The sequence below is a fragment of the Schistocerca cancellata genome, chromosome 5, assembly GCF_023864275.1.
Source record: "Schistocerca cancellata isolate TAMUIC-IGC-003103 chromosome 5, iqSchCanc2.1, whole genome shotgun sequence".
NCBI classification, from domain to species: domain Eukaryota; kingdom Metazoa; phylum Arthropoda; class Insecta; order Orthoptera; family Acrididae; genus Schistocerca; species Schistocerca cancellata.
The window spans coordinates 369913188-369936827 of NC_064630.1; the positions used below are offsets into that span (position 1 = coordinate 369913188).

At 41.5% G+C, this 23640-nt stretch overlaps 1 protein-coding gene across 1 annotated transcript in view; it reads left to right on the forward strand.

Annotated features, from left to right (window-relative positions):
* LOC126188543 (neurogenic locus notch homolog protein 3-like) overlaps positions 1–23640 on the forward strand; it is a 136666-nt gene that overhangs the window by 22517 nt on the left and 90509 nt on the right. Inside the window, exons 3-4 of the mRNA XM_049930143.1 lie at positions 9807–9895; positions 15286–15391. Of these exons, the coding sequence (XP_049786100.1) occupies positions 9807–9895; positions 15286–15391 (195 nt within the window). The remainder of the gene's footprint in view (positions 1–9806; positions 9896–15285; positions 15392–23640) is intronic.

Sequence of the window (23640 nt, forward strand, 5' to 3'; positions counted from 1 at the left end):
TTGGTGGTGATGGAGGGACACTGTGGTGGTGATGGAGATGGTGGTGGTAGTAATGACAAAGTGTGGTGATGATAACAGGCTTTATTTTGAAAAGGAAAAAAGTGAATTTCGGAGAACAGAAGTCAAACACATGACTATTTTACTGAGGCACGGTTAGTCTCATAAGGAAATAAAAATTATTTTTTAAGAATCAAGAGGTGCACATAGATTTCTTTTTCATTTTCACAGTTGCACAACCCTGTACTATTATGTAACTCTATTTCCGCTTCATGTTCGTATTGTGCGATACCAACAATTAAAAAAGTCGTATCAGTCACGCGGATTAAGTTCCTTTGTATCGTACTAAAAATGGTATGAAACCTGAGGCAATTTCGGAGACTGTACTAAGCCAATCAGTTTTCTAATCAATGGGTATATTATATACACCGATTTCGCTGAAAAGAGGAAAATCTGTTTAACATCTGCTTGAGTTAGTTCTTGTGAATGAATGATTATACAGTATTAATGGCTCACGGCTTTCAGAATTCACCTTCAAAGAAGAGGATTGAACCTAACGGTACCATTTATATTGGATTACATCAGTTATAAATTCAAGTGAACACAAGATATCAAGTTTCATTACCTCAGTAGATATATTTATCAGAGTAGCGCACAAAAAAGTTAATATGTTTTCCAACATAAACGTGTAAGAAAATGCATCCTCTGTGTACATGCCGATGAGTTATTTTCATCAAGATCAGCGTTTAAGGTAGCAATTAATCGATCTTAGGAAGCAGCTTACCGCTAACGCCTCCCGCTAATCTGGCTACTCTCAGGGGTTGCTGGTCTATCACTCGTTTTTCCTTTCTCATTGACGTCACAGTTTGATTGATTCGACGCGAAGTGTTCCAGATAATAGCTCACGGGATATATATTCCCGGTGACGTTGATTAACGACCTCTTACAGAAGGTGTCGAAGATTTGGAGAACGAGATGGTAGTTCTTGCAAGCTTACATCCCCCAAGAGTTCAGTCTGAAATTGGTTGTATACAAATTTATGTGATGAAATGACACTGTCTCATTTTCGCAGGTTTCCAAATGTCTTTTACCAAAATTACAAAACAAGCAGTTTCACAATGTTTTTGTTGCAGAGTTCCTCTGACTGCTTGAAAGAAGTGTTTCCTACATCGGCTGTTACTGACTTCCATTTTATTTTTACTTTGTGTACTGCGACATTTCAGTTCTCAAGCACTGCATACACATCAGAAAACACGTAATTAGAGTACAACTTATGAGGCAAGTATTGATTACAGTCATATGATTAACAACAAAATAGAAAGAGCATTTAACAATGTTTAACCTACTAAGTGCATATGTTCTCGGTTACAAGCATATTTTTTTATGTTGGGAAGTCCATGGTTGACCTGATATACAATAAAGTAAAATAAAATGAAAAACTGTGGTAGTACAGGTTAAAATAGTAAGTAAGTAGTCGCTGAAAACGTCATACAATAGAGTAGTTTCCCACCTTACCGGGTTTGCTAACCATAGCTATGATATTCGGTTCAGCGTAAACAGCCAAGCTATTTACTGTTGTGAGGGAGCACTGAATTGTGTGCAGCACCACCTCGTGGCAAACAAGTCAAAGATAAACCTGTGACAGGAAAGCTCTATGTGTGGTCTATGTTATCTAAGACATTAACATAAAAATTAGGAAGGGAAGAACAGAAAGATTATTTTCTCTTTTTTCTGTGTACATTCTATCGAAATGTAAGTTGTTCCAATAATATCATTTTTAAACAGTTGTTATAAATATTTTACTGTAGTAAAATGAATTAAGATAATTACATATTCGTATCTTCCTTCTTAAAAACAGAGACATTAGAAATATGAAGATACAATGATAAACTATATAACTACACGTGACACTTTTTTGTGACATTCTTGCCTTGACGTCGTGTGTAATAGAAATATAAAAACAATTACAAAAAATCAAAAATATGAAACAACATAAAACCGGAGGCTTACCCCCTTAACGACTTGGAAATTTTATTTGAACTTACTGAACCAATACGCGTGCCCACATTCACTTTTCTTATCTCTTATTCTACTAATGAGCCCTTGCAATAGAGTGAAAGACGGAAATAAATAAATTAATTAAATTAACCAAACTGATTGACCACTACATATTTCTAGCCCACCACTACGCTTAAAAAAAATTATCCTATTGTTACCAATGTAACTACCAGCTCCACTAAATCTTATGATATGAAGAAATAAGTTGTTCATTGGTGTTACAGTGCGTCATCATTGTCGTCAATCATTAGCCAATACACATCCACTACTGGATAAAAGTCTCTTCCATAATTTTACGTACATACTTTCTTCTTTTACATGCTTTTACGTTCCTCCTCAGTGTTTCCTAATGTCATCTACCCACTTTCCATTAAATCGTCGTCTCGGTCTTTCTTATATACTGCAAATCTACGGATCACATTCTTGGTGCAGTTACTGTTAGTTCACTTGCTGAAAGCTCTGTCAATATACGAATCATTTCATTACAGTCGTAACTACGTCTTCCGTTCCAATTTATTATCTGATTCATTTACTTATTTTTCTCTCTCTCTCATAGCGATTCCTAAAATTCATTTCTCCATTACGCTGAACAACCCTTTGTTTTTGAATGAATTTCGCAGTAAAAGTCCATTATCACTGCCGTGAGGCGAGACAGACAGAGAACATTGTCTCAGATACGAAGGAAACGGAGGTTTGAAAACTCTTCTTAGTCTACGAAAGGCTTAATAGATCGTTTTCACTCTCTTTTTATTCCTTTTGTTAACATTCTAGTCGTTTTCTTCAACTGGTCTAAATAAAATAAAAAAAACTCTTCAACTGGTTCAGTAACATCGGTGTTAATTTGTACTAGATCGTTTTTAATGTGTTGGTTGTACATTATTTTTATCTGTTTAGTTTATAGACCAGTGTCTAAATCTATATTCCGAATGCCGCCTTACAGGGGAAGGGGGAGAGAGAGCCTACTTCTCGTACTACAATCTTTTCCTCCCTTCCATGTCCCATTCACGAGCAGCGTGTGGGAACAATGATTGTGTGCAAAACACCTCCGTGTGAGCTCTAATATCTCCAATTTTCTCGTCGTGATCCTTTCGAGAGACATACGTGAGAGGAAGTTACTTGTTTTTCGACTCTTCTTGGAAAGAAAACTCGACAGTAAACATCCCCGTGATGCAAAACGCCACTCTTATGCCTTCTGTCACTGGATTTTGTCGGCCATCGCTGTAAGTAAGTGAATTCGTGACGAAACACGCTGCTCTTCGTTTGATCTTGTCTATCTCTTCCATTAATACAACTTTGTAACAGTCCTAAATTGTTGAACATAATCAAACATCGGCCGAACGAGTGCTTCGTAAGCCAATTCTTTTACGGATGAATTACATTTCTGTAAGTTTCTCCAAATGGATCTCGGTCTGGCATCTACTTTTCCTACTATTTGTTTTATTTGGTCACTCCACTTTGGGTCGCTCTGGTTGATTACTATTACCTAGTTTACACTAGTTAGTGTTTCCACTGATTTGTCACCGACAGTATACTCGAACAATAGTGCATCTCTTCCGCTATTTATGCCTAACACGTCACATTTACATTCAGAGTTAGCTTCCATTCTCTGCAGAAAGGTCGATCCTCTGAAGGTCTTCTTGCATTTCGCTGTAGACTTCTAGCGTTGCTACCTTCTCACAGACAACAGCATCGTCCGCGAATAGCCTCACGGAGCCTCCAACGTTAACCACTAGATCATTTGTACGCAGTGGTCAGGAGCAGTCTGAAAAGCTTGTAAGGATGTTGCAGGATAGGTTGTGCCGAGAAATAACTGTTAAGAAAAAAATTCTATATGTTGCTCCGTTTCCGAATTAATTAGCACTGAAGATGGCCAATCAGACCGTTTGGCGCGTAAATTCAAGCGCCCGCCAGAGACGGTGTCTTCCAACGTGTTCTTCGTTTGGCTTTCTAAAACCGAACAAGAGAACGATACAAAAATTGGACATGGGACCGCAGTAAGGATCGAATCCGAGCCAAAGGCTGAGTAGTCTCGTGTTCTATCATCTACACCACGAGAACAACTGACATCAATTGTATTAACGGGCCGCTTGAATTTGCACGCACAACGTCCTGATTGGCTAACTTCAACGTCAGTTAACTCGGAAACGACGCAGAGTATCGATTTTTTTTTTCTTAACAGTTACTTTCCATCGAAACTTACCCTGCAACACCTTCACAAGCTTTTCACACTGTTCCTGACCACCCTGTATATATTGTAAACAGTAATGTCCCTAAGACACTTAATTGAGCCACTCCCGAAATTACCTTCACATCTTTGAACTTTTTCTGTAAAGAGTGATGTGACGAGTTCTATCTACAAGGCACTCCTCTATCCAGTCACAAGTCCGGTCCGATACTTGTTAATTTCGTATTTTGTTAACTAAGTGACATTGCGGAACTGTATCGATTATCTACCTGAGGTCAGGGAACACGGGAACAACCTGAGAACCTTTGTCTACTGCGCTCTGGATCTCATGGACGAACAGAAAGAGCTAAGTTTCGCAATACGTACTTTTAAACGTGTTGTTTAAATGTATTCCGTTCATTGCTGACGTGTATTTGCGTAGGCGGCAATCAGCTTAATGTCAACAGCGAAACTAGGTAGTTAGTTTCATTAACCCGTATGCCTTCTTCGTTTTATCAGTTTACGGATCTCAATTATTGGTCTGGGGCTGGTGAGAATACTTTTGGTGATATTCAATTACCTTTCCGAGCTTCTGTTTCAAATCTTAATTTCCCACAATCCTGATGGAACCTAATGGAAGCGTAGCTCCGACTACATATTCTTCGGTATACTAGAATAGGAGTTGCATCAGTATCTGGCTACTTACGTTTGTTAGTGCCGATTTTGTTGTCAGAAGCTCTCTCAAAACGTGCAAGTATAAAACCCAGGCATACGTTTAATTCATACTTAGTGCTCCGATCCACAACTTCGCCTTGGACTTTGGAATGGTGCAATTTGTTTGCGTGTTACTTTGCCTGATTAAATACTTATATTGAAATTACATAAACCTGTCGTCATACAGAATTTTAAGAAAAGATTCCTGCCCCAAACTTACATATAGTTCGACAGGCACAACGATAATTTTCGTGGAAATGGGAACATACAAAGGTGCATAGACTTGCTTTACCGAGGTTATTTCTTGAACTGAATAGAGTAATAACTATTATCTTCGAAACACCACAGTGTAGTTCGTAGAACATAAATGTCGTCGTAAGTGACATTGATGTCAGTGGCCGGTAAGGTTATTTTTGGCTCTTATAGTGATCGTCCTAAAGTTGCTACACTGATGTCCGGCATGCCTCTTGTTTAAATAAATTTAATTAGTAGGCATTGGCTTGCAATAATATGTTCTCTTCTTTTACAGATGTTCTCGTCCTCATTATTTTGCCACCTGCATTTCCAACACAGTGATTCCGTTGAGTAGGGTACCGTCTTTTTGGGTCAACTCGAGTTTCTAGACACTAAAGTGACCGTGCGCGAGGATTTGCTATCCAAGCATATTCTCTTCCCTTACTGTGAGCTAATTCTACAAAACGATGAGCCTGCGTTAAACTACTCTGATATGCAGTCTTTGATAACTTAATATTTGTACAAATATGTTTAATATTCCCACCAGCATTTTTTCCTTATTATCTCTGCCGATACAACAGCGCTATTACCAATTCCAACAAAAGTGGGTTCAGCTGAAGGGAAAAAGAGCAAGTCATTGTATCATTTTCTGAAATTAAGTGTACACAAGAAGAAATAGAGTTTAGACGCGCGTATGAGACAAAACACTGACGCAAACAGTATAAAAAGTAGCTTCAATAGATATTTCTGGGCAATGATTATGTTTTGGATGGATCCTGATTTTGTTTTCGAAAGGCACGGTGCAGGCCGGAAATGAGAAAAGAGGGAAGAACGCTCTTTAACGACGCTTCGTACCAGGGTCATTAGAGACGAAACGTGTATAAAGCCCGATTGAGTAGGAAATCGGTCGTTGTCTTTTCCAAAGGACTAACCCTGTGATTTACGGAAACCATCAGAGTCCGTACGGTCAAATGGGAATTTGATCACCGCTCCTACCGATTACGAGTACATTGGTTCAAGCACTACGCCTCGTAATTCTGTTCTGCAATGCCTGTACGAGGACAAATGGTATGTAGCATTCTCAGCTCACTCATCCAAAATTTAAGGAAGGGACCTCCAGACATACGTACCTTCTATTTGTTCTACTCATGTACCATGTTATGACTCTTGCGTTCCATTTTGGGACTTCTTGCAAACGGACGCTACCCCCCCCCCCCCCCCCCCCCAAGACACAGACATAAATTTGAATACAGCGAACAGACACGCCAATGACCGGTCGGACAGTTCACAATTTTGTGAAAAAAATAAGTATGTGGGGCACGACAGAGATCTGAACACGGATCTCCCTCTCCGCAGTACAACAGCGTGACCACATAACCACGATGCCATGGCTTCTGAACTTCCCTCGATGTTGCACACCTTGAGCTTGGACCGATCACTGTTTCTGTTTTGCTTATTTTTTCACAGGTCAGTACACCTTCTTCCTGTTTTCGTGCTTGATCTGTGTTCAGTTTTTGACGTGCTGTTCACTGGGCCATCTTACCACAAAAACTGAGGGGGGCACGATGGGGAGTTCTCCTTGTCAGGTGCAGTTCGTGTGTTTACCTGTGCGCTTCAAGCCAATCAGTTTTTGATGTGCTCTTGTAACTACCAGAAAATTTGCCCGTTAAACTCTTCCGATAAAGCTTCCGTTTATGGTGAATGTCGCCAGGCTGTTAGAACAACGGTGTGGCTGTATGTTGACGGTATCCTGCTCCTGTCAACCCTTTGCACTCTCTCTGTCTTTGAATACACAAAATAATCAAGGAATTAGAGGCTTGAAGACGCACTTAATCCTTTTCACAAGTCACTCCATTAGCAGCTCCGTGGCAAAATCTGTTACAATAATCCGAAATGTGTCTATGAAAACTGCTAAGTGTTGTGGCGTTATTAGGCAAGATACCATGGGCACTATTGAGGAATGGTGATGTGCTCTACGTATTGTCTGAGGCCGTAAATATTCCGATGATGAATATCACAGTAGACAGTTCAAGTGAGGAGGAATAGACATCACTATAAAGGAAAATCACATGTTGAACAGACAGTCAGGTACGGTACTACATTATTGTCTTCAGACCTAAGACCGGTTTGATGTAGCGCTCAACGGCAGCCTGTTCTGTGCAAGCCTCTACGTCTCTGCCTGACACATACCCACTTGAACCTAATGACCGTAGTCAAACCTTGGTTTCCCTCTACAAAGTTCATTTCTCCGCACTTATACCGACTACTAAGTTAAGTATCTCGTGATGGTTCACGTTGTGTTCTATCAACCTATCCCTTCTTTTAGTCAAATTGTACCACAAACCTCTTTTTTTTCCAGTTCGATACCGCACCAGTTCGATACAGTACAGACTTCAACCAGTCACTTTTTTGAATAGTTATTTATCATTCCATGCTCCGGCCTTTTCAGGTGCATGTTCAGATGGTTTTCCAGAAGTTACATATCTATTTCTAGCGTAATTCTAAGTGCTGGCTCTGTGACAAAAACATGGAACATGCTTTAATGTATCTCCATGAGTATCGTTTATCTGTTGATATGGACGCAAAATTTTAGTTTTGTACTCAGTGTCCATCTGTCTACTTCCATTTTGATGGTCTCTTATTAGTTGCTGATTCTACCCATCTAATCTTCAGCATTCTTCTGTAGTACCACGTCTCGAAACCTTCTACTCTCTTCTTGCCTCTGCTTCTTATCGTCCACGTTTCACTTCCTTATAAGATTAAAACTTCGGAAAAATACAAACTTTCTAAGATTTTCCAAAAGTAAACAACTTTCGAACACTTGAATGCGTTTGTTTGTGTGGCCATCCTCCGCAGCAAGCATATAAATACTTGTTTTGCAAATAAAACTGCCTTTTCCTGCTGCTAGTTACTTTATTTATCCCATACGCGTTTCACCTTCTCCTTTTCTAGGGCATCATCAGTGGGATCTAAAATGATACAGTTTTGTTAGTTACAGATTATCAAACAGTTCACTTCGCGATTTTTTGTAAAAATGTAATTACTTACGATTTGCTGATCTGCGTTTCCTCACATCTGGTCAAGAGGTCGCGCTACCACTTTTACCACTGTTCTATATTCACATCTCTGTATTTTCGCCATCCACACACTGTTCACCATGTTTCTCACTGTTTTTTTGTGGTGGACTATCGTTCTTCTGTCACTTGATACAACTATTTCGTTGTACACTTCTTTTCACAGCGTAAATATTGCGACTCCATTACGTGTTTCATCGTCTTTAGTATGTTTACCTGTGTGTTGCCACCCTAACGAAGTATATGTTCGTTACTAACTTCTGTTTACGATGTTTATACCGTGTGTGTGCGTATGAGTGAGAGGGAGAGGGGGGGGGGGGGGATAGAGCCGTTTCTTTTGTGTTCGTGGGGGTGGGGGGGGGGAGGGGAGAGGGGGGTTGTACTAGCTGTTAGCGAGTGGCTGAAAACTTTGGTGACAGCTGTTTTGACTTTTCGTTTCAATATTCTGGGGAGGGGTCATGGATGAGTGAGTGTAAAGATGTTGGGTTGTATTATTATTACATTGAACAGTATTATTATATTTATCCTTTTTGCGAACATTATTCTATTATTTTATCTGTTAGTGTAAATAATATATTGCTTTGCATGTGTACTTGGTCATTTAACAGGATTTTCCCCTCTGCTTTAGTTTTATGTGTGTAGTAATTTTCTTGCATGGTCAGAAGGTGCTTTTATTGTTGATTCTAATTATTCTCATGTCATCTTCTCTAATGGTTGGTTTGTGCTTATTTTCTCTCTCATTCATACGCACACACACGGTATAAACATCGTAAACAGAAGTTAGTAATGAACATATACTTCGTTAGGGTGGCAACACATAGGTAAACATACTAAAGACGATGAAACACGTAATGGAGTCGCAATATTTACGCTGTGAAAAGAAGTGTACGACGAAATAGTTGAATCAAATGACAGAAGAACGATATTCCACCACAAAAAAACAGTGAGAAACATGGTGAACAGTGTGCGGATGGCCAAAATACAAAGATGTGAATATAGAACAGTGATAAAAGTAGTAGTGCGACCTGCAGACCAGATGTGAGGAAACGCAGATCAGCAAACCGTAAGTAATTATATTTTTACAAAAAATCTCGAAGTGAACTGTTTGATAATCTATAACTAACAAAACTGTATTATTACAGATCCCACTGATGATGCCTTAGAAAAGGAGAAGGCGAAACGCGTATGGGATAAATAAAATAACTAGCAGCAGGAAAAGGCAGTTTGATTTGCAAAACAAGTACTTGAATTTGTATTGGATTTTAGCAAATTTACCTTTTTCAGAAACGCCTTCCTTGTTAGTCTGAATTGTATGTCGACTTAACTTCGTTAATTATCAGTTATTTTGCTGCCAAAATATCAAAATGCATATCCTACTCTTAGCGTCTCATTTCCAATCCTCAGATGAGTGTTAGTAAACACTCTTTACTTCGAAATACATAGAGCTAGTAAAAAAAAAAAAAAAAAAAATCTTATTTTACGCAATGAACTTTCTACACGTATGTTCGTGCAGTCATCTTCAGATTTATTTTCTTCCCTTTGTGAGGTGTCGTTTTGTGTTCCAGATGTACTGGGGGCGCGATCAATGCGTCTGTAACGCCACCGGAGCAGGCACCGCTTCGCAGGTACCCGCCCGAGAAGCGCAGTGGATCAGGTAAGCATCCAGAGCTCGAACGCGATGCTGCACTTCGTGCAAGTGTTTACTCATCCGAACGTCTGCATCTCTACCGTCCAGGATGTGAGGGAAACGGCATGCATGACTATTACTGAGTTTTCATTAAAAAGCTTACAGAAGATTCCAGTTTTTTTGCAGTATCGAACCAGTTTCCTTTGGTCGGAATGATCTCTGTTTCAGACTCTGCTTAATGTGACGGGCAGTACTGTTTGCTTTTAGTTCAAGTTAGTTTCGTATGTCGTAGACCACATACACTACAAACATTATGAAGCGAAACGTATGGTTTACACAAAATTTACACAAATTTAATGAAATATTTTACACAGATAGTACTGGTGTCAATCTTTGATGGCTCAGTATTTGACCTATCAACCAATCTTTCTCTTTGTTCACCGTATGCCATAAACCTGTTTTCTCCCCATTTCGATGCAGTAACTCTTTCGGTTGCTCGATTTACCCATCCTACTCCTACATATAATTGTAATTACCTTATTTAAGTAATGAACGCGGTCTGCTAAATCAAGTGTCCCAAAAATACTGTATCACGGAATAATAATGTGTAATATATTTAACTTAGAATCTAAGAGCTTTAAACAGCACTAGAGTATATTTGTCTGGGGATTATGTAGACCGTGCAATCTGCTGCTGTGTGGCCTTGGTATATTTCTATCGTCTGCGCCCTAAGGTGTAAAAAAATTCCAACAATTTTTCAGTCTCAGAAATTTTTCAATACAGAATCCTTCGAATATCAGCAGACAGACAGCGTTTGGCGCAGGAAGTAATGTCTCCCTTACAAGTGCTGTCGACATTGCTCTTGCTCACCCACTTTTCCAGATAAAAGGAAGAAATTTTGAACCGCAATTCCAATCTAACTACGGATTCTACTCACAAGGAAACATCAGCATATTTGTGGCATATTTCTGGGTAAAAAAATCACACTTGTAAAATATCAGCCCCAGCAATCTAACTTGATCGAAAATTTGAGCCATAACTGCAACAGTATGCAGTTACTACCTTCTGAATGTTTTGCATTTATACAGTCGCGCGCATCTGTTTGTCACTCGTACCATCTCACTGCAGCTGCCTAATGCCCGAGCGCGAAGTACTGTACAGAAGAATCAGAAAGGCGTTCGTGTTCATAATGACCTTCAACCAACAAGCGATAGTATTTTGTTCATTGTGTCGAACTGCGCGGTTTCTAATCTGTACCTGGTGCCAGAGATCACTTTGCTTTGAACACTTTCACGTTGTGATTCACAAATGCAGTGTAAATTAATCAAATGTGCCATTAAAGAAGTAACATCTGTCCATCCTTGAGGGATGATGGTGCAGCATGCTTGGTTCAGAGTCTGCAGCGTCTGCTGTGGCTAAAAAGTCCCACTCGAGAGTGGCAGTCCCTACTGCAGTTTGGACATGTGAAATTTGAGGGACTTCGAACAGAAGCAGCTCTGTCTCTTCGCTTTGTCCTCTTCCTGATTTGTTCCTGTGTGCGTTCGTCCTCTGAGAGCTTGACGCCGTTGCGCACAGTTACTCGCCACTTGACACGGTCGTCTGCAATGCTTTCCCAGCGACTTGGGTTGATTCTGGTCTTGGTCAGGTCTCTCTTGCAGACATCCTTGAAACGAAGATGCGGTCATCCCACTGGTCTCACACCCTCCTGATGTTCTCCGTACAGCACTTATTTCGGTATCCGTTCAGGATCCATGCGCCTGACATGTCCCAACCATCTTAGACGTGGATGACTCAAGAGTGAAAAGATGCTGGTTGTGCTTGCACGATGAAAGACTTCGATGTTGGGTACTCTATCTCTCCAAGAGATCTGAAGGATCTTCCGGAGACAGCGGAGATGGAAGCTGCTGAGTCCAGATTCATGCCTAGAGAGAGTTGTCCATGTCTCACAGCTATAGAGAAGGGTGCTTATAACACAAGCGTTGTAGACTTTTAATTTAGTTTTTGTGGTAAGCAGTCCGTTGTTCCATACTCTGTTTTTCAATCTAGCCATGACAGATGATACCTTCGCGATTCTGTTAGTAATTTCAGTGTCCATGGACAAGTTGCTACAGATTGTGGATCCCAAGTAGGTAAAGTCATCAACTACCTGGAGAGGATTGCCATCAATGCTGATGGATGGAAGGTTGGTAGTGCTCTGCGCCATGATCTTAGTCTTTTGAAGGCTGATGAGTAGACCAAATTTTTCACAAGTAGCGTTGCGCTATATACTTGTTAAAATCTTTGCTGTACGCTTTTTTCTTTAGATTGAAAAGCTGAAATTGTTAAAATGAAGCAAATTCCCAGAAGTTGCGCTATTCTTCAACGTGATTCGCATAATTGAATTGTAAATCCATAATCATTAATTCCATTTGCTACCATATTACTATTCTTTTCGCGTAAAACAACGTGTTGTGAAACAAGATTTCATAACACATTTGGGAGACGTGACTCACTCCCCACGTAATCTTCCATCACCTTGAACATCTCACAAATAGGAGGACGCGAGTGACAAACTACCGTTGCACGCGAATGTTTGAAAGATGTACATTCAAGTCACAACTACGTACCATTAGAATTACGGTCCAAACTACCACGCGTGATCGATTGCTGAGATTGATAACTTGCTTCTGTACTTTTTTTATTTTGAAAATATAAGGTCAAGTTAGTGTTGTTTCCTTGTTAATGCTCCTTCTACATCAGTAACGAATGAGCCTTCTAATTGATTTTTTATGATTTTAAACATTTAAATAATTGAGTCTGCTTATTTATGCCAACCATATATTTGCTTCAATGTTCGAATTAAAAATTTTAAAGGTTCGGTTGTTGGATATTGTCACACGACTCAGTGCTGCTGTGTGACTACGACGTATTTCTTTGATGCGTAGCAATAGATGTGAAAAAGCTTCAACAGAAATACTAGAGAACCAGATGCATTTGCTGAAAGAGGTAGTACATCTCTTCCCATTGCTCTTGACAACATTTTTTTATTCATTAACGTTTGTCAATAGAAAAAAATTAATTGAAAGATTGCAATAAAATTGGAATCTGCTGTCAGATATTAGTTGAAATCTGTTGTCGAATTTCACTCAGTTGTCTCCTTACGTCAATAACACAGTTACGAGCATCTCAGCTGCTAAAGTTAATGATTTGCATAACAGTAGCAAACCCGTCGGTAAAATATGTAGCCGCTTGACTTCACATATCAGTCGTATCTCAAGGCAACATAATGGCAAACTGCACGGTCTCCATAATCCACCAAACAAATATCTTCTAGTACTCTTCAAAATTCTAAATTAAACACGGAACTTTAAATTCTCAATCAGAGGCTCATTTTCTGTACATTATTTCGAGCACTATACAAATTCAAGTCAATATTTCTCTATACTGAGGTGACAAAAGTCACGGGATACCTCCTAATATCGTATTGGACCTCCTACTGCCCCGCGTAGTGCAGCAGTTCGACATGGCATACACTCCACAAATCGATGGAAGTCCCATGCAGAAATGTCGAGCCATGTTGTCTCTATAGCCGTCCATAATTGCGAAAGTGTTGCTTGTGAAGGATTCTGTGCACGAACTGACCTCTTGATTATGTCCCATGAATGATCGATGGGGCTCACGTCGGGCTATCTGGGTGGCCAAATCATTCCCTCGAATTGACCACAATGTTCTTCAAACCAGTCGTTGACAACTGTGGCCCGGTGACACGACATCGTTGTTACGAGCATGAAATCCATGAACAGTTGCAAATGGCCTCCAAATAGCCGAACGTAACCATTTCCAGTCAATGATGGGTTCAGATGGACCAGAGGACCCAATCAATTCCATGTAAACACACCTCACACCATTATGGAACCACCGCCAGCTTGCCCAGTGCCTTGTAGACAAATTGGTTCCACGGCTTCGTGCGGTCTGCGCCACACTCGAACCCTACCACCAGCTCTTACCAAGTGAAATCAGGACTCATCTGAACACGCCGCGGTTTTCTAGTCGTCTAGGGTGCAACCGATATGGTCACGAGCCCAAGAGATGCACTGCAAGCAATGTCTTGCTGTTAGCAAAGGGACTCACGTCCGTCAGCTGCTGCCTTACATTAACGTCAAATTTCGTCACACTGTCCTAACGGATACGCTTATCGTATGCCCCACATTGATGTCTGCATTTATTTCACACAGTGTTGCTTGTCTGTTAGCGCTGACAACTCTGCGCAAACGCCGCTGCTGTCGGTCGTTAAGTGAAGGCCGTCGGCCACTGCGTTGGCTGTGGTGAGAGGCAATGCCTGAAATTTGGTATTCTCAGCACACTCTTTACGTTGTGGATATCGGAATATTGAATTCCCTAACGATTTCCGAAATGCAATGTCCCATACGTCTAGCTGCAACTACCATTCCTTGCCGTGCATTCATCGTCACGTCAGAAACCTTTTCACATGAACCACATGAGTCGGCCGCTGTGGCCGAGCGGTTCTAGGCGCTTCAGTCCGGAACCGCGCTGCTGCTATGGTTGCAGGTTCGAATCCTGCCTCGGGCATGGATGTGTGTGACGTCCTTTGGTCAGTTAGGTTTAAGTAGTTCTAAGTTAGGGGACTGATGACCTCAGATATTAAGTCCCTTAGTGCATAGAGCCATTTGAACCACATGAGTACAAATGACAATTACACCAATGCACTGTACTTTCATACCTTGTGTACGCGATACTGTCTCCAACCCTACATCTGCATATCGTTATCCCATGACTTCTGTCATCTCAGTGTAATCTATTTTATTTCTTACTTTTAGACAAATCATTTTCCAAAACATCTGAATGCTTTTTGAGATTTTTTCCATTATCTCGTCTTAAAGTTAACGTAGCTTTTTGCGCCCTGCATGTGTACTAACAATTGCGTCTGACGTATTCTTCTTAGGCAACAATGTTTAGCCTAGGTCCTTGCATTCATTTTCAGTCAATAAAAATTTGCCTCATTTCTCAGTGATTGCAGTCTCACATTTGTTTAGAAGTATTTTTCGGTAGTCCTGCAAGTTCATTTCTAACAAGACCGCCTCTACTGAGGGTATAAACCCAGAGCGCTCGCTTCTGTGGACGTCGTCTGTGTGCACCAGACTGTTGTTTCCTCGTGGTCGGTCACATCGTCTTGGAAAGGCGGCGGCGCTGCACAGATGCAGGACGACTGTAGAGGGCGGACTGTCGCGTTGGTTTAACGAGTCGCCTGCCCTGTGTATGGCGTATAAAGGCAGTGGCGCGGTGCCTTTATCTCTGCAGGGTCCTCATCAGCAAAGTGGAGGGCGTCTGCAGTGCGGCCTGCGGCGCAGAAGACTGAGGGCGCCTGCACTAGCGACGACGGATGGTGCAGAGGGTAGCCTGGTGTGTGTGTTTTGCAGGTGCGCGGCCGTGCGTGAGGTGCCCGGGCAGCCGTGCAGTCGTGGCCAGCCGCGGGAAGCGGAGGGTGCTCGTCGAGCAACCAGAACTGTCGCCCTGCCCCAACAGGTACTGTACGCCTTCTCCCTGCCTGCAGCTGCTTATCCTCTACATCTGCACTGAACACTCGCCTCCAAGCGCGGACACAAAATGGGTGGGCGAAGCGCCAAGTGGAGTCATGCATCTCCTGTCAGTTCGTATATAACTGACAGAACGTCATTGAGTAAAACAGAAGTGATTTCTGGTGTTATAGACCCTCTGGCGTTATAGAAACCAGATGGCAGTTATAAGAGTCGAGGGACATGAAAAGAAAGCAGTGGTTGGGAAAGGAGTAAGACAGGGTTTTAGCCTCTCCCCGATGTTATTCAATCTGTATATTGAGCAAGCAGTAAAGGAAATAAAAGAAAAATTCGGAGTAGGAATTAAAATCCATGGAGAAGAAATAAAAACTTTGAGGTTCGCCGATGACATTCTAATTCTGTCAGAGACAGCAAAGGACTTGGAAGAGCAGTTGAACGGGATGGATAGTGTCTTGAAAGGAGGATATAAGATGAACATCAAAAAAAGCAAAACGAGGATAATGGAATGTACTCGATTTAACTCTGGTGGTGCTGAGGGAATTAGATTAGGAAATGAGACACTTAAAGTAGTAAAGGAGTTTTGCTATCTAGGGAGCAAAATAACTGATGATGGTCGAAGTAGAGAGGACATAAAATGTAGACTGGCTGTGGCAAGGAAAGCGTTTCTGAAGAAGAGAAATTTGTTAACATTGAATATAGATTTAAGTGTCAGGAAGTCGTTTCTGAAAGTATTTGTATGGAGTGTAGCCATGTATGGAAGTGAAACATGGACGATAAATAGTTTGAACAAGAAGAGAATAGAAGCTTTCGAAATGTGGTGCTACAGAAGAATGCTGAAGATTAGATGGGTAGATCACATAACTAATGAGGAGGCATTGAATAGAATTGGGGAGAAGAGGAGTTTGTGGCACAACTTGACTAGAAGAAGGGATCGGTTGGTAGGACATGTTCTGAGGCATCAAGGGATCACCAATTTAGTATTGGAGAGCAGAGTGGAGGGTAAAAATCGTAGAGGGAAACCAAGAGATGAATACACTAAGCAGATTCAGAAGGATGTAGGCTGCAACACGTACTGGGAGATGAAACAGCTTGCACAGGATAGAGTAGCATGGAGAGCTGCATCAAACCAGTCTCAGGACTGAAGACCACAACAACAACAAGACCCTCTGCTGTTCCTTATCTACATAAAAGATTTGGGAGACTACCTCAGCAGCCATCTTAGGTTGTTTTCAGATGATACTGTCATTTACCGTCTAGCTAAGTCATCAGAGAACCAGAACAAATTGCAGATCCATTTAGAAAAGCTATCCGTATGGTGCAAAAATTGGCAATTGACCCTAAATAATGAAAAGTATGAGGTCATTCATGTCAGTGCTAAAAGGAATCCGTTAAACTTCGGTTACACGATAAATCAATCAAATCTAAAGGACGTAAATTCAGCTAAATACCTAAGAATTACAATTTCGTGCGTCATTCAATAATTAAAGAGACAAATTGGTCTGGAGTAAAAAGCGTTTGTTTTTACAAAACATTACTTTTTCTATTTTTCAACATAATCCCCTTGAACATTTATGCACTTGTTCCAACGGGCTACAAGCGTTTTTATTCCGGCTGCTTTATCTTGATGTTTGAACCAATTTCCCACAAACTTTTTCACGTCCTCGTTGTCCTGGAACTTCTTCCCACCAACTGACTCCTTCAGTGCACCAAACAAATGGAAATCACTAGGTGCTAAATGAGAACTGTAAGGGGAATGAGGTAGTACTTCCCAGCCGATTTTGACGATGGTTTCACGGGTTAGTTGAGCAATATGAGACCTCTCCTCTGAGATCCACGACGTCTCTCTCTCATGGCTAGCTTCACCTTATTTAAAAGCAAATCTTAGTAGTATTCGCTGTCCATTGTACGCTGCTCTTCGAGTTAATCACAAAAACTGGACCTTCAGCATTCCAAAACACCGTTAACATGACTTTTCCTGCTGATTCTTGGGTTCTGAATTTTTCTTGACAGGTGAGTTGGCGCGGTTCCACTCCATGCTTTGTCTTTTTGCTTCTGGCTCATAATAGTGAACCAAGTTACATCACAAGTTAAAATTTTGTTGATGAAGTACTCACCTTCTCTTTCATAACGTTCCTTTAGCTCTGTGCACACTCTTAACCTTGTTTCCTTGTGTAGCCACGTCAACTCCTTTGGGACCCATCTTGCACTTGTTACAGTACGAACTTGAACCTTATCAACTATCATTTCCACAGTCACAGGGCGGTCGGCACGAATAATGTCATCAATTCTACTTTCAAGTGAGGGAGTTGAAACTAAAACTGGTCGACCAGAATGGTGTTAGTCAGTCACTGAGTTGCGAGAATTTTTGAACTGCTCTACCCACTTGTAAAAATTTGCACGATTCATACAATCTTCACCATAAACTTTAGATATTCTGCAGTATATATTCAGTGGTTTATCGCCTTCAGCAAGTAAAAAACGAATAACAGAACGTTGTTCAACTAATGTGGACGTTTCAAGCGGACTCGCCATCTTGAAATGTATTTTTGAGGTTATAAACAAAACAATGTCGATAAATCAGCTCATCAGGGCTCATCCCAGTGATGCCAACTTGAAGCCATAAAAGTATCAAACTTACCCTACTAACAGTTTTTTCCCCAGACCAATTTGTCTTTTTAATTAGTGAATGAATGTCGTACCAACAACCTAAATAAAAAATAACACATATAAAATGTTGTGGGAAGGCAAACCAAAGACTGTTTTATTGGCAGAACACTTAAAAAAAGTAACTGATCTACTCAAGAGATTGCACTTAACTATGATTTGCAGAGTATCCATGTAGATGTAGGTGTAGACTTAGTCTGTTCAAAATTAGTTTAGCAATATTAGGAAAAGGTTCGATTGACACTCACTGTAAAAATGACCCTCTGACAACAGAAGGCCACGACGTTGGGATCACGGGTTTACTTCAGACTTCGTACACCTTTAGTGGGCCATTAACACAACACAACGTGTAAGTAGAAAGGTGCACTACTCTGGCAATTCCGAGAAAATCGCACCAAAAGTTTCACACGTCTGTTATCTAACTGATACATCTGTGCGAAGGCACCGGCTGTAAGAAGTCATTGCGGTCAAGTGTTTAACATTCGCGCTTTGCAAGAGGGTCGTAGACGAGGCTACGGTTCCAACCCCGCTAACACTTACTTTTTAATCTTTCTTTTTCATCACTGGTCACGTGCATTTTCATGAATTTTCATGAATTTTGTATCTCATTTGACTATTTACTATTTGTTATTAAATTTTCATAGACGAGGGACAGGTTGCAAAGCCCAAATCAAACATCGATAAATAATAGTGCAAATGACTTTATTCACTATCAATATTGTGTTAAGTCACAATGTGCCAGACCACAGCCGGCCGGAGTGGCCAAGCGGTTCTAGGCGCTATAGTCTGGAACCGCGCGACCGCTACGGTCGCAGGTTTGAATCCTGCCTCGGGCATGGATGTGTGTGATGTCCTCAGGTTAGTTAGGTTTAAGTAGTTCTAAGTTCTAAGGGACTGATGACCTCAGAAGTTGAATCCCATAGTGCTCAGAGCCATTTGAACCATTTTTAGCCAGACCATAAGGGTAATGTACAATTACTCGTCGGATGTGGTCTCGACATCACACGTTGCAGGATGGTATTTTTCATACAGACATGGAAAACATAAATTAAAACTTCATGCAAATACACGAGGTTTTTTGCATTATATTACCTTTCGAATGTCATATAAATTAAAGAATATGACCAGTGACGAAAAAATAAATTAATAATTAAGTTTGAGCAGGAGTCGAATCATCGCCTCATAAGTTCGTCTTACGAAGCTCGTACGCTAATTACTTGAGCACAATGAACTCTAACGTCAGACGCCTACGCACAGATGCATAAGCCACATAAATCACTCGTAAAACTTCTCGTGCAATTTTTTCAGAACTGTCAGAGCAGTGCATCTCACTACTTGAATATTATGTTGTTTTAATGGCTTACTAAAGGGGTACAAAGTTTGAGGGAAATCTACAAGCCTAGCGTCGTGCCCTCCCCCCCCCCACCCCCCCCCCCCCCCCCCACCTCCCCCGTCTTGTGAGTTGCTGACAGTGACGACGAAAAGACTGTTACATATTATAGCGTTCAGGCAAAGCCTTCATCAGCAAAGAAAAACACCACACATTCACACAAGCACCGACGCCTCCTCCACATGTGACCGCTACACCCGGCAGCTCCGATCGTAACGTAACTGTCACATGAATAGCAATCTGGAGTGGTGTGGTGAAGGGGGAAGAATAGTAGGGTACATATGGAGAGCGGGGGAGGGGGGTTAAGCAAACGCGCTGCTTGGCAAGGCACGCAGGGACTAGAGACTACCACGTGCAGCATTAGGACGTGGCAGAAAAAAATGTGCAACAGAAGGTGATAGGAGGATGGGGCAGAAACTGTTGGGTGAAGTGTGCGGGGACCTCCAGTTACAGGAGGTTGAGGGCACGATAATTTTGGGAGTGAGAATGTGTTGTAAGGATAATTCCCATCTGCACAGTTCAGACAAGCTGGTTATGGAGGGGAAGATCCAGATGAACCGGATTGTGAAGCAGCCATTGAAGTTTTTATTTCCCACACGCCACCTCCCGTTTCTGTGCTCTTCTCTACTCCCACCTGTACCCTGCTATCCCTTCCCCTTCCCCACGGAACTCCAGATTGCTGTTTATGTGACAGTTACAGTCCGGTCGTAGCTGTCGGTGATAGCGGTCATGTATACATAAGTAGTGCTTCCTTGTGTGAGTGTGTGTGTGTGTCTTTTTTCTTTGCTGCTGAAGGCTTAGGCTGAAAGTTATAATGTGTAACAGCCTTTTGTTGTGCCTGCCTACGAGTCAGTCGTTCATCTTTACAGTGAATAGCAATCTAGCCTTTTCCTAATATTGTTAGCCGGCCGCGGTGGCCGAGCGGTTCTAGGCGCTTCAGTCCGCAACCGCGCGACTGCTACGGTCGCAGGTTCGAATCCTGTCTCGGGCATGGATGTGTGTGATGTCCTTAGGTTAGTTAGGTTTAAGTAGTTCTAAGTTCTAGGGGACTGATGACCTCAAATGTTAAGTCCCACAGTGCTCAGTGCCATTTGAACCATTTGAACCTAATGTTGTTAATATTTCAACCTGGTGTTTCCATTGTTCAAAATTACTTGAGGATCGATAGCTGTGACAGGAGTAGTAGGGGAGAGATGGAGGGGAGGGGGGGGGGGATCCCAAGGACCACTTTCCGCCAATCCCATGATACCTGTAACTATAACAAATCCTCCAAGTTGCCAAACCTTCACTGCACCATCACAGTACCCCCCATCCCTCCCTGTGCTTCAGTTTAAGGCAGCCTGTGATGTTTGTTTCTTATACTGTTGCAGGAACTATTATTTTATTTTCTGTTACTGTTGTTGTATTCTGGTACAGAATAATGTCAGTTAGTTATGAATGGAAAGGGTCTAAGCCATTATCTTGATCAGGGGATTGTTATACAAGATCAGTCGAGATAAATGGTTTCCTCACTACATGCTTACTTTGAGCCTGAAAAACTTAATAGTGGCCCACTGCTCTCCTTTAATAATGTAATCGATAGAAACACTACAGCTCTGAACATAAACAAAAACGTTATTGTGAAGATCGGCAAATGAATGCTCGAGAGATTAAAGGAAGCTGGAAAAACAGAAACTTGAAACTCTTGAGGAAAAAACGTTCTGTGAATGCATGAATTACCTCTACAGATTAATTTACTGAGAATGCGGTTCATCGTCGTATTTATGATTATTATGACAGAAAGGAAAACCCAACACAGCTATTGGTCACCCTTAAGGACTCAGCTCTTTTTCAAGGCGGTCACAAACAGTTTTTTTTTTCTTTTTTAGTTTCCTTACAAATCAACAGTGACAGGTATAATTACGCTTCAAGCATCTGTCACAACGATGACAGTAATGTCAGTGGAGTTTCCCCGGATTCACCTGCATGTTTGATTTGCGCACTTTTCAAAGGTAAGCAGCTACAAAAGAAAATATTTTCGTAAGTTCTGCCATTTTAATAACAAGGCATCAACAACGATCAGCTGCAAACGAAGTTCGCCTCAGAAATTCAAACTGTATCAGCCAAAGAAGTATTATTGTCTGCAACATAATTGCTGCCATACTGAAGTAAGTAGGTAAGTCATAAAAATTAATAACAGATTAATGATAAACCTAGAAATCAATTTCTCGAAACAAAACCACATGGGTGACCACTTGCAAGGGAAACTCCCCATCACGCCCCTCCACATTTAGTGGTAAGATGACCCAGTGGATATCTCGTCAAAACCTGAACACAGATCAAGCATGAAAACAGGAGGGAGGTGTACATAACGGTGAAAAGAAGAAGAAAAATAGAAACTGAACGGCCCAAGCTCAAGATGTGCAACATCGACCGAACTGCAAGAACCACGGAGTCGTGGTCGTGTGATCACGGTGTTGGACTGCGAAGGGGGAGACCCATAGTGAACTGTCCGTCCGGTCACTGACGTGTCCGTTCGCCGTATTCAAATTTGTGTCTGTGTCGTGGTGTAACGTCCGTTTGCAACAGCGAGGTGTAAGGAAGGAACCTCCAGACGTACGTGCCTCCTATTAGCTCTACACAAGAACCATATATTACGACTCTTGGTTCCATTTTGGGAGTTTTAACTCTTGAAGTCTTTTGTTGTAACATAGGTCAGACTCGTTTATTTGTTGTTTTCATTTCTGTGAGAGGTCTATGCGGCATCGCGCCTGTTGTCACTGGTCATCACATTTACTTGCGGCGGTAATAGATTCTCACCAATGACTCATATTCTATATATATTGGCCACGACAACTTGGTAGATGATTGTTGCAGTGTCTGTGTGTTTATGGGTTGCATTTTTTCATATGACTTGTCAAGCCAATGGCAGCACGGCATCTCTTTCCGCAGTTGTCACAATTGTATCTGGCTGCTGAGGCAGGAGCAGTGGTAGCATTACGAAGCTTTTTCTGCCTTAATCTGTCTAACAAGCCTTCATCATGCTTCGACATTCCACATGATATATCATCACGCCACTCTGGTCTCATGCTAGCCCGTGCCTCCCATCTGTTTGTGTCGATTCCAAAGCTCTCCATATCTCGTTTACAGGAGTCCTTGAACCTCAATACAGGACGTCCTACAGGTCTTTTGGCTGTAGAGATCTCTCCAAGCATCACCTCACGTGGTAATCTATCAGGATCCATACGGTGGACGTGTCCCAGCCAGCGGAGTCGTCTCTGCTTCAAGATAGCTGAAATACTGTTGCAGTTAGTTTTAGATAGCACTGCTTCGTTGATCACTCGGTCCTTCCACGTTACTCCGAGAATGGATCCCAGGCACCGCATGTGGAAAGCATTATGGCGACGTTCTTGTTTGGCATAGGTAGTTCATGTTTCCGATGCATACAAAAGGATGCTGAGGACCCAAGTTTGATATACAAGAATTTTGGTGGTCAAAGAGCGTTTGTTGTTTTTCCAAACACGTGTAGAGAGTTTGCGAAACTGTATAGTACGACAATTGCCAAGGCTACAGAAGGAGAACCGACACGTCAATTACCGAACGAGAAGTTCAAATTTTCTGAAAAAAATGGGGCAGGACGGAGATTTGAATACGGATTTCCCGCTCCAGAGTCGAACACCGTGACCACACAACCACGACATCGTTGTTCTGGCTGTTAGCTCGGTGTCACACATCTTCAGCTTTGACCGTTCACTGTTTCTATTTTTCTTCTTTTTTCAGTTCAGAACACCTCCTTCATGTTTTCATGCTTTATGTGTGTTCAGTTTATGACGGGTTATCCACAGGGCATTTTTACCACTAAATCTGACAGGGGTACGATAGGGAGTGTCCCTTGTTAGTAGCCTACTTGACGTGCGACCAGTCCAATAGTGTGTCACATTTAACTGAAATTATCTCGCGTCAGAAAACTCTGCGAGAGTTTCGGTTTAGAGTAGATGAAAATTTGATGTATCCTTAAAATTTGAGTGGCTTAATTTGTCCATCTAACTTGAATAATATGAGTGGCTTAATGTTTCCATCTAACTTGAATAACAAAAAAGTTTTCCACACGTCTAAAATTCAGTTACGTTGTCACAAAATGCATTTTCGTAAAATGTCCGTATAATATCTCAAAAATGTATTTCTGCAAATAAAACTAAAGTGAA